General features: G+C 42.4%; 1 protein-coding gene across 5 annotated transcripts in view; it reads right to left on the minus strand.

The window, feature by feature from the left end:
- Nucleotides 1–11058: 11058 nt before the first annotated feature.
- RALGPS1 (Ral GEF with PH domain and SH3 binding motif 1) overlaps nucleotides 11059–13838 on the minus strand; it is a 335024-nt gene continuing 332244 nt past the window's right edge. For all 5 annotated transcript variants that reach the window (XM_075259104.1, XM_075259103.1, XM_075259100.1 and 2 more), the window contains one exon: nucleotides 11059–12618. In XM_075259104.1, coding sequence (XP_075115205.1) covers nucleotides 12589–12618 — 30 coding nt within the window. In that variant the 3' untranslated portion in view covers nucleotides 11059–12588. The remainder of the gene's footprint in view (nucleotides 12619–13838) is intronic.

Below are 13838 nucleotides of genomic sequence, written 5' to 3' on the forward strand. Positions count from 1 at the left end.
TCCCTCCACCATGAATTGGTCCAAACTGGGGTTTTTAGAGGCTCCCTCCACCATGAATTTGCCCAAACCGGCCTGTTTAGAGGCTCCCTCCACCATGAATTGGTCCAAACTGGGGTTTTTAGAGGCTCTCTCCACCATGAATTGGTCCAAACTGGGCTGTTTAGAGGCTCCCTCCACCATGAATTGGTCCAAACTGGGGTTTTTAGAGGCTCCCTCCACCATGAATTGGTCCAAACTGGGCTGTTTAGAGGCTCCCTCCACCATGAATTGGTCCAAACTGGGGTTTTTAGAGGCTCCCTCCACCATGAATTTGCCCAAACTGGCCTGTTTAGAGGCTCCCTCCACCATGAATTGGTCCAAACTGGGGTTTTTAGAGGCTCTCTCCACCATGAATTGGTCCAAACTGGGCTGGTTAGAGGCTCCCTCCACCATGAATTTGCCCAAACTGGCCTGTTTAGAGGCTCCCTCCACCATGAATTTGCCCAAACTGGCCTGTTTAGAGGCTCCCTCCACCATGAATTGGTCCAAACTGGGGTTTTTAGAGGCTCTCTCCACCATGAATTGGTCCAAACTGGGCTGTTTAGAGGCTCCCTCCATCATGAATTGGTCCAAACTGGGGTTTTTAGAGGCTCCCTCCACCATGAATTGGTCCAAACTGGGGTTTTTAGAGGCTCCCTCCACCATGAATTGGTCCAAACTGGGGTTTTTAGAGGCTCCCTCCACCATGAATTTGCCCAAACTGGGCTGTTTAGAGGCTCCCTCCACCATGAATTTGCCCAAACTGGGCTGTTTAGAGGCTCCCTCCATCATGAATTGGTCCAAACTGGGGTTTTTAGAGGCTCCCTCCACCATGAATTGGTCCAAACTGGGGTTTTTAGAGGCTCCCTCCACCATGAATTGGTCCAAACTGGGCTGTTTAGAGGCTCCCTCCACCATGAATTGGTCCAAACTGGGGTTTTTAGAGGCTCTCTCCACCATGAATTGGTCCAAACTGGGCTGTTTAGAGGCTCCCTCCACCATGAATTGGTCCAAACTGGGGTTTTTAGAGGCTCCCTCCACCATGAATTTGCCCAAACTGGCCTGTTTAGAGGCTCCCTCCACCATGAATTGGTCCAAACTGGGGTTTTTAGAGGCTCTCTCCACCATGAATTGGTCCAAACTGGGCTGTTTAGAGGCTCCCTCCACCATGAATTGGTCCAAACTGGGGTTTTTAGAGGCTCCCTCCACCATGAATTTGCCCAAACTGGCCTGTTTAGAGGCTCCCTCCACCATGAATTGGTCCAAACTGGGGTTTTTAGAGGCTCCCTCCACCATGAATTGGTCCAAACTGGGCTGTTTAGAGGCTCCCTCCACCATGAATTGGTCCAAACTGCGGTTTTTAGAGGCTCCCTCCACCATGAATTTGCCCAAACTGGCCTGTTTAGAGGCTCCCTCCACCATGAATTGGTCCAAACTGGGGTTTTTAGAGGCTCTCTCCACCATGAATTGGTCCAAACTGGGCTGTTTAGAGGCTCCCTCCACCATGAATTGGTCCAAACTGGGGTTTTTAGAGGCTCCCTCCACCATGAATTGGTCCAAACTGGGGTTTTTAGAGGCTCCCTCCACCATGAATTGGTCCAAACTGGGCTGTTTAGATGCTCCCTCCACCATGAATTGGTCCAAACTGGGGTTTTTAGAGGCTCTCTCCACCATGAATTGGTCCAAACTGGGCTGGTTAGAGGCTCCCTCCACCATGAATTTGCCCAAACTGGCCTGTTTAGAGGCTCCCTCCACCATGAATTTGCCCAAACTGGCCTGTTTAGAGGCTCCCTCCACCATGAATTGGTCCAAACTGGGGTTTTTAGAGGCTCTCTCCACCATGAATTGGTCCAAACTGGGCTGTTTAGAGGCTCCCTCCATCATGAATTGGTCCAAACTGGGGTTTTTAGAGGCTCCCTCCACCATGAATTGGTCCAAACTGGGGTTTTTAGAGGCTCCCTCCACCATGAATTGGTCCAAACTGGGGTTTTTAGAGGCTCCCTCCACCATGAATTTGCCCAAACTCTGCTGGTTAGAGGCTCAATCCACCCTGATTTTCAAAACAAATGTTGGTGCCAACCTCAACTTACTACAAGGGCCAAATTCACTGCTGGTGACAAGCTCTCCTCACTGCAAGTGCCAAATACACATGTTTCAAGGTGTTTTCCTACTGTCAGAGAGGTGGTATTGAGTGTGTAAAGTGTGTAGTTGTTAGGCTGTGATGTTGGGGTAATAGAGGGTCTTTGGTGTGTTAGATGCCCCCAGACATGCTTCCCCTGCTGTCCCAGTGTCATTCCAGAGGTGTTGGCATCATTTCCTGGGTTGTCTTAGTGGACTTGGTGACCCTCCAGACACGGATTTGGGTTTCCCCCTTAACGAGTATCTGTTCCCCATAGACTATAATGGGGTTCGAAACCCGTTCGAACACACGAACATTGAGCGGCTGTTCGAATCGAATTTCGAACCTCGAACATTTTAGTGTTCGCTCATCTCTAATTTTAATCAATATAATTTTATTATGGATAATTTTATCCAAGTAGGACCCACTGGGCATTATGGTGCACAGTCAAGGTTATGTGAATATTTTTTTTTTTTATTATTTCAAGATTGTAAATAATGTTACTTGTCCTTGTTCTATTATATTTTTACATTGAATATAAAATAACTGTATTATAAGACTTCTGGGTCTGAGGAGGATACACTAGTTGGTTGAAAGGGAGAACTGAGTTTATAAGCATTATGCATATAAGTTTTAACTACTTGCAAATGTGGTATGCCACAGTATGTTGTGCAGACACTGTATGGAAAGCACCAGAATCTCAGCATGATTCAAGTAGTGACATCACAGTATATTTATAAATATTTCACCTCAACCCCATCTGAGCGTTGTATGGAACTGTTCATTGCTTGCCAATGACTGCCAAGCTGAGATCATAAAAAACACAAAAGGCGACAGTGTTCAGCTGAACCTTTTAACCCCCATTTGTCAGAAGTTTCTAAGAATCATAGGAAGACTACTAAAGGTCCATTCACACGTAGGAAAATGGCACTAAATTTGGTGCTGAATTTCAGTGCTGAAAAAAAATCCTGCCATTGACTTCAATGGGTTCCTTTTTCTGCTAGCAGAACTCGTCTTCGTCCGGCTGGCGGTCAAACTTCTAGGCCTCGGGCAGAGCCGATTATGCATGCCCACGGCCACAAGAAAAATGCTTACACAGTTGTGTGCATAAGGCCTTAAGTCTTTCTTATTTGTTTCATGTTCATGCCATGACACTCAGGAGGTCTAACTATAAACCTACAAGGCTGTCATGTACCTTCCATCCCGAAACAGAGCCTAACAGGCTTCATTTACAATGTACAATATACTACAATACAGAAGTGTTGCAGTGTATTGTGTAAGCGATCTCATGTTCAAATCCCTTTATGGGATAGGAAAAAAAAAAAAAAAAAAACCTTCCCCTTCTTCTATAAATAAAATACCCCCCTCACAAAATCATGTTGGTATTGCTGCATCAATATTTTGTTATGTATCCTGTACGGTGAATGGCGTTCCTAAGAAAATACTATAAATACCAGATTTGTTGTCATTTGGTCACCTCGCCTCCACAAATTTGTACCTGTAAAAATTTCTAGCCTTGACACACATCTCCATCATGAGCAGTTCGGCGGGACATCACCAGGCGGCAGCCATATTCTTTTCCAGTAATCTTTATTGTTTACAGCTTATTAACAACTTTACAACTTGTATCCTAGAAAGTAAGTGAATGTCCACATGAAACAAGTAACTGGTGAAGCCGTCCACGTACTGTAACACTCTGAACATTACAGCACAATGTGGCACAATGTCTGTGGTTGTGATAAACTGCTACCCTAGCACAAAAAATTCAACAAGTGGCATGCAATGAACGGGCTGTACATGGGTCCCAAATAGGGCTCCGGTGGTGGTGACATCCACAAGGGATGGAGATAATGAAGTGACAAAGGTCTAAATTAATGTTATACTGTCAATGGTATAGAGGACTGCCAACACTTAGCTTACGGCACAGGTGGTGACAGACATTGCTGGCATCATGGACATTGCGTTAAACTACATTGCATGAATTTTGGCACAAACTTTTTTTTTTTTTTTTAATAAACCCATAATAATATGTAAAGTGGTGGCACAATCAAGAGAGTCCTCAGAGATCAGCTGACCACTGCTTCTGGCTAATGTATCCTAGAAAGCTGCAGCCGTGCCACAACTTGTGGTTGGTAAAGAGAATAGCATGGCACACATGTAAATGATTGGAGTCTGATTAATGGGGAGTGGGTTGTCCTAAGTGGAGTGCAGGGCACAAGCTCTACATCCACTTCAGTGGTGATATAGAGAGTCAGACCCACACCGTCTTATATTGAGGACCTGTCCTAAGAATAAGCCTTTACCTTTAAAAGGTTGCATAACCCCTTTCAACTTATTAACTGTGGTCTCTGTGTAAATACTGATACACAATAACCCACAATCCAATTATTTTTGTAAACACTTATGTTCCCCATATAAAATAACAATTCTGGAGAATATATTGTTAGAGCAAGCTCACAATACCATTAATACGCATACAACCTCCAATAACGCTACTGTCACCACACCACCATCCAAACAGTCTCTCCCCTCATAAACAGTAAGCCCTTGCGGCCAGAGCCCTCTATCTCACTGTGCCAGTCGGTCATTGTTAGTATTATATTTGGGTACTATATGTAAACCCTCAAATGTACAGCACCATGGAATTAATTGTGCTTATATAAATAAAGAATAATAATCACAGGATGAGAGCAATGGACATTAAAAGGACAGATGCAGACGGAGCCCCCTCCATTGCTTGTTCATATGCATTCACCCAATGTAAAAAAAATTAAGCTTTCTTCCATCATGTTTTTCAGACTGAAGAAAAAGTGGACTATTGCTATAGTGAGGGGAGAGCGCCACCTATGGTTGCATTTTGTTACTCTTATGCTGTTTAATATGGATACCATTTAAGACACTATACTTACCCTAGGCAACACCACAGGTTTAAGTATTTTTCTACATGTATAAGAAAATACAGTAACCCAGCCAGAATAAGGACATCATGGCTGATTTTCTGACCATATAAAGTTCCTACGTTCATGGTGATATCCATTGGCAACTGATCTAGACAGAGGTCACTACTAAGATGGTTAATCTTTAAATCTGAAAAAAAATGTATTTGTATTTTCAAAAATGTTTAAAACTTTTTATTGTCTGGTTATGTTCATGGGAAATCTCCTTCAACTTCCAACAATTCCTGTTTCATTGCTTTAAGAGATGACTTTGGCTTTATTGTCGAACTGCATCGAGTTTTACAGCCAGGAAACCAGTTATCCCTTCCCCTGGAATCCGTCCCCAATAACATGTGAGTCACATTGACAAAACTCCAGACCTGCCGCCTTCCCGAAACAGCTGCTTAGAATATTTTCCTCATTGTGATATAAACACGGAATAGTCTCTACATATTATAGTTTAGTCATTCTTTAACCTTATCTTTGGGTATAAATTCCTTGTCAATAAGATGTCTCCCCAACATACTCAGACACTGTTGACATGGACTGGACTGTGTTGGGACACTGCCGTGACAAGGGGAATAGTAGGGCCCCATTTAATTTATTTCCAGGTGGAATAATAGGAACAGCACAAACTGGAGATCTATGGAAAAAAAGGTCATTGTAAGCAACTGGTAAAACAGACAAGGTTTTTAGAGGCAGAAATCTCTGACTTATAGCAAAATGTGTTACATGTTAGGCCTACAGCCAAAAGGGCCATTCCACCATACAGATGTATCCATCCTTATATTAGGTTTGCAACGTCCTTGAGGGTTCAGTTTACAACACAACCACAAGGCGGTCACACACAGACATGAATAGGCTAGGTGTCTCATGATACAACATTGCACAATGATGAGGTTTTGAAAAACTGGTCATCCTTAAAAAGAGGGAGACACCTGTATATCTGTTCCCTGTGCTCTAATGGTGTCTCAGTTCTGGCTCAATGTGATGTGCTGCCACCTATAGAGACCAGCACCATATGAGGTCCTCAGAATGTCAACCCTGGCTTAGATTGTTGGGATCTTAGCATACACTTCCAATTGGTGTCATCTTTTGACATAACCAATATGACTTGGGAAGGATTTCCCCTTAAGCAGATGATATTCAGCTCAGTAAGGTGAGCAGGGACCTTTTACAGTAGCTTATGTGTAAACACGCTCATACAGACATCATCAAAGTGAGAACATTCTGACACAGACTTGTCTGAAAGAAACTATTGTTTAGTGTGTACCTGTCCTTTCAGGTGACCTCAGAATAAACTAGGACATGTACATGAGGAATAACACACTTAATATATTACATGGCTTTATCTCTGAAAGTCAATCCGCCCTGACCTCCGCTACAGAGTGCACAGAGACTAGTTGTTGTTTTGCTGCCCTATAAATCTGTAGCAAAGCATCAGCATGGAGAACATAGTATAGCAGAACAGAGCAGTGTCGCTGTGAGTCCAACTTGGGGTGCAATATAACACTTAACAGAAGCTGCACTGCGGAGGTTTATGAAGGTTTATGGTGTATTCAATGCTAGTCTTTATATCTCGTGCAATGGTGAAGGATGCACCTCCTCATAAATCCACAAAAGTGTTCTTTGGAGAGGATTCTGAAGATTGCTTCAAAGTCCTCTCTAGATTCCTCCATATGAACATACAATTATTCCTCAAAAAGGAACCTAAATATACAATGGTGGATATATTAAACTGTTCATTTCCGCTTTTTGGAGTAAAAGTGATGCTTTTTTTTTGTCACACAGTTAAATGCTCTATTTTGGCCATTTTTTGACCAGTTTACCATATTGGAGGGTGGAGATGAAAACAGACGGGGTCACCAGATTAACTATAATTTACGCCAGAAAAGTGGTGAGACATCATTAAATCCACACCAGTCCCTGGCTGTCTTAAATTTTAGTTCTGGTACCTCTGGGGAAACACAAAAATTATACGGCTTCTTAAAGGGATTCTATCATTAAAATCAAATTTTTTTGTCAATCACACGTAGGAATAGCCTTAAGAAAAACTATTCTTGCCCTACTCTTAGATGTCTTCTCCGCACCACCGTTCGGTTGAATTACCGTTTTTTTTGTCTGTATGCAAATGAGTTCTCTCACAGCACTGTAGGCGGGCCCCAGCATTCAAACAGCACTGCACCGCCTCCATCTTCTTCAGGAACGGCCTCTCTGCACGTCTTCTTCTGGAGCTGGGCTCAAACTTTCAGGCCTCGGGCTGAGCCGACTGCACATACCCACAGGCCACAAGAAAATGGCTGCTTACACAGCTGGGACGCCCCCATTGCTGTTTGAACGCTGGGGCCCGCCCCCCAGTGCTGCGAGAGAACTCATTTGCATACAGACGAAAACTGGGATTTCTACCGAATGGTGGTTTGGAGAAGACTTCGAAAGGTAGTAGAAGAATAGCCTTTCTTAAGGCTATTCCTATGTGTGATCGACAAAAAATGTGATTTTAATGATAGAATCCCTTTAATATTTCTGTTGTCAGCGCTCACAACATAACGACTTGCAAACAATCCACCAGTCTTAGTAAATCTCTCCCAATGCCAGCAAGATGACTCATGAATGCTGCATGAGATCTTAAACTGCCACCACATGACGTCAGACAACGTACAATGTTTCGGAGGAATAGAAAATGTTTGTTAAAAAAAAAAATAATTTTATTAAAATTCCCTTTAAATGAAGCTACCAGGGAAATTTTGGCTTCTACCTTGTAATGCCGTTCCCTCTACCGTCCACCGACATGCCTGCCATGGAATTTGATAATGAAAGTAATGCATTGTATTGGTATTCTGTAATAAAAACTAAGCACCGTCGGGCAGATAAACTAAATCCGTCACGTACAAAGTCAAACTAGACAATCAAACTGCAGCAGATTTACCAGTGTGTGCAAAGCTGTTAGAAAATCTGGCCTACTGTTACAGTAAGTCTAACTTTATGCCACTTATTAGTTGACTGAGTTTGCAACAGAATTTTGGCGTTATATGGTATATTAAACCACACGCTCTTTTCAACACACCCCGCCTACAAGTCATACAAACTTTACACCTTACTATGATATAGAGCAGTGGTTCTTAACCTTGTTTGAGGTACCAAACCCACCCCCATTATGCAGGACTTGGTTGATGCAGCTTTGGCAGTGACTACAGCCTCCAGTCTTCCTGGCTATGATGCCACACCTGGATTTGGAGTATTTCTGTCATTTTTCTTTCCATATTCTCTCAAGCTCAAAAGTTGGTTTTTTCACAAAAATGTAACTTTTTCCTGGTTTGCGCTACCCACGCTATTTTCATTGAAGGGGGGAATGGGGTGTGTGCTAGATTTATCATCATTTATGCCAGCCCAGTGGAAGTGTGTGCCTAATCATAAATGCAGGGGATGGGCAACACTAGTTGTCATAAATCTCCCCCATTGTCTGGTTGGATGGTAAATCTTTGGCCCAGAGATCTCTGGATCAGATTTTCATTAAGAATATCTTTGTACCTCAACCCTGACCAGTCTTGTCCCTGAATACAACACATATGGACTCCAACCATAGTATAGAAACATCTCAGAGATGAAATGCCAGACTCCAAGTGTCATAGCAAAGGCTCTGAATACTTGCATCCATGACAATTGTTAGGTTTGTTTGTTTTTTTAAAATAAATTTGAATAAAATTCTCTAATTCTGTTTTCACATTCTCATTATGGGGTATTGATTGCAGATTAATGGGGAACTTTTTTTTTTTTCTAGTTTTAGCTCAAGGTCTGAAACTAACAAAATGTGAAAAGGTCTCAAGACTTTCCAAATGCATTTTTGTAACTTGATCCACAAATGTGCCTTTCCTTACTCGAAATATCCCAAGAAAATGTATGCCATTAATGTGTATGGCCGGCTGAATATAAGACATTACCATGCTAATGGATGGCATTTTACTACCATTGCTGACAATTGTTGGTCCTCTGTTGGTTAGACATGACATTTGCTAGCACTGGTAATGTCAATGAAATGGATTTTCCCAGCAGGTACTCTAAACCTCCCTCCCCCTCTGAAGAATACTATTTTCTGTAGGAGATACAGAAACTGTTGAAAGAGTCTAGAAACTAAGACGGAGACAGCGTACCTACAGGTGCATCTCAATAAATTATAATATCATCAAAAAGTTTTTTGTTTTTTTTAGTAATTGAATTGAAAACAGAGGGAACTTTTCCAAGTGTTTCTTTCTGTTAAGGAAAAACCAAAAGTCATTATCTCAGAAAATGAGATTATTATATAAGACCAACTGTAAAAAAAATGATTTAACACAGAAATGTTGGCCAAATGATAAATCTGTCCTGTAAATGCCCTCGATACTTGGTGGGGGCTCCTTTTGTAAGAATGACGGCATCAATGTGACATGGAGGGATTAGCCCGTGGCACTGCAGAGGTGTTATGGAAGCCCAGGTTGTATTATAGCAGCCTTCAGCTCGTCTGCATTGTTGGGTCTGGGGTCTCTCGTCTTCCTCTTGAAAATACCCTATAGATTCTCTATGGGGTTAAGGTCAGGCGAGTTTGCTAGCCAATCAAGTACAGTGATACTGTGGTTATTAAACCAGGTCTTTGTACTCTTGGCAGTGTGGACAGGTGGCAAGTCCTGTTGGAAAATGAAATTTCCATCTCCAAAAAGCTTGTTGGCAGAGGGAAGCATGAAGTGCTCTAGAATTTCCTGGTAGGCGGCTGTGTTGACTTTGGTCTTGATAAAACACAGTGGACTTACACCAGCAGATGACATGGCTCCCCAAACCATCACTGATTGTGGAAACTTCACACTAGACCTCAAGCAGCTTGGATTGTGTACAGCGGCCTCTCCAATCTTCCTCCAGACTCTGGGACCTTCCAAATTAAATGCAAAGTTTATTGTCATCTGAAAACACCTTTGACCTCTGAGTTCTTTCTTTTCATGGCCCAGCTAAGACACTTCTGGCGTTGTCTATTGGTCATGACTGGCTTAACACATGGAATGTGACGCTTGTAGGCTGTTTTTTTATGATATTCTAATTTATTGAAATGCACCTGTAGTTACCCCATCCTCTGGTTAGATGATTGCCCCAGTGATCACACTATAACTGATCATACAGTACATATATCATGGTATTTAAAGTTAATAAACAATCACTTTCTGTCCTATTAAAGGCTCTTTATATATGTATTATATACTGGTGTCTGCCTGGTTAATAATAATAATTATTATTACTATTCTTACTGGTTATAGTTTTTCAGATATTAACTGAAATAATGAACATTTGTGGTCCAATTTACTGTGATAAATTAAAGGCGTTTTCCAGGATTAAAGGGATCCTGTCATTTAAACTCAATTTTTTGTGACTATCACATAGGAATAGCCTTAAGAAAGGCTATTCGTCTCCTACCTTTAGATGTCTTCTCCGCGCTGCCGTTCCGTAGAAATCCCGGTTTTCGCCGGTATGCAAATAAGGTCTCTTGCAGCACTGGGGGTGGGTCCCAGTGCTCAAACATCACTGGGGGCGTCCCCAATGCTGCGAGAGAACTCTCCAGCGCCACCTCCATCTTCTTCAGGAACAGGTCTTCACGCGTATTCTTCTTCCGAGGGTTGGCTTCAAACTTCTAGGCCTCGGGCAAAAGACAACTGTGCATGCCCGCAGGCCACAAGAAAATGGCCGCTTGCATAGTATTGTAAGCGGCCATTTTCTTGTGGCCGGCGGGCATGCGCAGTCGACTTTTGCCTGAGGCCTAGAAGTTTGAAGCCAACCCCCGGAAGAAGACCCGTTCCTGAAGAAGATGGAGGCGGTGCTGGTGAGCTCTCTCGCAGCATTGGGGACGCCCCCAGTGCAGCGAGAGAACACATTTGCATACTGGGGAAAACCGGATTATATACTGAACGGCGGTCTGGAGAAGACCTCTAAAGGTAGGAGAAGAATAGCCTTTCTTAAGGCTATTCCTACGTGATAGACACAAAAAATTTAGTTTAAATGATAGGATCCCTTTAATATACTAATGATCTATTTTTAAGGATAGGTGATCAAATCAGATCAGTGTGGGTCTGACAGCTCTGTATGCTGGAAAGTGTAGTAACCAGGAATGGCCACTACACAGTGTATAGCGCTGAAAGCTTCCAACTCTGGGGCAGAATTATTAGGCCTTGTACACCAGCTTTCTGGCATATAAGGAATAAAGTGCCACAAAATTTTTGCATCAAGTTTTTTTTTTACAAGAAATTATGACTTTCATTTCTGTACTACCCATTCCACTTTCCTGAAAAGGGACAAGGGTGGAGTCATCAGCCCCACCAGATAAATCCTGTATAAATTATGTGAGATATGGATGCTTGGTGCGAGCTGGCGTACATTTTTCTCCTGGTCATAAATGAGGTGCACTCTCCAATAACTCGAAGGTTATGAAGAGTGGAGATAAAAATGCTAGTCTTCATAGATCTCCCCCATTGTATTTCAGCATCTTTAGCTTCCTATAACTTAAGATAGGTCATCAATCTCAATCCTGTAACATTCTCTTTACGGCACAATTTAACCTTAAGGGGAAACAACTGTCTTTCATGATGTCCTACACACTCCTCAGAAGACATCAGCAGGGGGTTTGTTATCAGGCACTCTTGTTCCCCACAATGTTCTCTTCTCACGTTTGTATGACATAAAGTTGTTGTTTCCCAAATATTTGCAGATAAAAATCTGTACCTTTAAGGAGCCCTCTTCATTGGGTACAATCAGTCCCTACTTTTTTATACTAATATAGTAAATAAATAAAAACTGAAATATTCCTTAGATCACCACAGAAGTCTCCCCTTCCAGAACTAAAAATAAAGTTGTTTTTTTTTTTTTTAATCATCTTTGTTGTTTTTGTGCCAAAAAACATGTTCAGGGAATTGATCAAAGACACAGAACAAGGTACAGGAAATTAATTTACTGTTTTTGTGTGTATTTCCCTTTTTTTTTCTACAAAAGTATGAGCCGGCCACAATGACGACGAGCAGTCAGTGCACTGGAGTATAAAACTGTTGTTCACTAACTTTCTGTCAGACAAGTTGTAATAGGTAACACTGAAGATCTGGGGGGTTTGTCATGAGAAAGAGTTTAGAACCCAACATGGGTTAATATAATAAGTCTATGTCTGGCACACAGCAGCGCATCCGCTTAAAAATCAGTGTTAAAAAACCAGTAGGCAAAAAAAAAAAAAAAAAGGATGGTGACCTGTAGTCCAAGGTCCATCCAAGACTCCCGAAGAGCACAAAACTAGTCAGTGACTAATGTGTTAAACACAGCCAGGTAGAAAACAGTCTTCTATGTGCAAGACTCCATCCCATCTCCATGGAGAAGGTCTATGTTTTCCTTTAAGTTCTGAATACGGGAAAGTGCAAGTGTCCTCGTCCCTCTTGAGACTTGTAGCTTGTAGTGTCTTCGGCTGAGATCTGCCTCCGTTTGGCACTTTTTTTTTTAAAACATGAAAAATGACTGGCAAGTTCATTCAAAAGACATGAGATTGGTAGGAGCCTGCAAAAGAGACAAGCAAAGAAGCCACAGATCGATCAATGATAACTTCAGCAGATCTTAAGATATTAGTACAGGCTTGATGATGATACATGAAATATATTAGCCAATTGCTGGAAGCTATGGACACTTTTCTAAATAAGCTTCAACAAAGATTTCCTACCATTTTGCTGTAAAGTCTGAGCAACTCCTTCACCTAGCAGACTGTTCTGCCATAGACCGCACACTGCTCCTGGTTGTGTTAGCCATCTCTTATATCAGCAGGAGGTACACAAAGAATCAAAGTGTGGAGAGGGGGCATAGAAAGTGATCGGGGAGGGTAGGTCACAGACTGTCTACTTAGTGCAAGGTAATCTCTAAAATATGTAAACCAAAGCAGATACAGATGTCTGCTTCTCTCTGTAAACCTCCCGGCATGTGTAGTACTGGATTCAGTGAGAGAACTAGACCAGTGCTCTGATAGTATTTAGTAGGCCATTTTATAATTCTTTTCGTAAATACTTTTTCTTTTTTAAATTTTGCGCCCCAGACTTTATGTGCAATCTAATGTGTCCTCTTTTCTATCACACAGATTAATGAGACAAAAGGGATTGTCTGATGAATAAAAATTTACTCAGGGCAAAACAGAACAAGGTTTAAATTGCAATAATTAAAATGCCCCGGTTTCATCCCTGTAACGTACTTATTATGGCACCTCCGCCGTTCTTTTAATTCCCTCTTAAAGCATCCCTCTAATATGTCATAGTTGCACATGCTCAGTAGCAGAGGCTGGATCCTTGTGCACACAGCTAGAGGAGTGATTCCTGATACTGTGCAGCCAGTCAATAAGAATCAGAGTACTGAAAGCGATGATGGATTCTCACTGGCACTGGAAACATATAGGCCAGTGATGGCAAACCGAGGGCATGCAGAGCCCTCTATGCTGGCAAGCGTGCTGTCGCCCGGATCACTCACTAACAGGGAATCCTGAACAGGATTCCCCGTTGATGAGTAATCGCTGCCTTCAGTTGTATGTGCAAATGTACATACAGCTGAAAGCTGTCAGTGTAGGCTGCGGATCGTGTGAAAGCGGCCTACACTGACTGCAGAGTTTGACCTCTGCCCCAACGCAGGCTTGATGACTTCGCGCAGTCAAAAGGAGGTGGACGCTGGTGGCTCTTCATGGGTAAGTATAAGAGTGTGTGTCTGTCATACTGAAGAGCATAGAATACCGTGTGTGGGAG

This window comes from Leptodactylus fuscus, chromosome 11 (assembly GCF_031893055.1).
Source record: "Leptodactylus fuscus isolate aLepFus1 chromosome 11, aLepFus1.hap2, whole genome shotgun sequence".
In the NCBI taxonomy this organism is placed as follows: Eukaryota; Metazoa; Chordata; class Amphibia; order Anura; family Leptodactylidae; genus Leptodactylus; species Leptodactylus fuscus.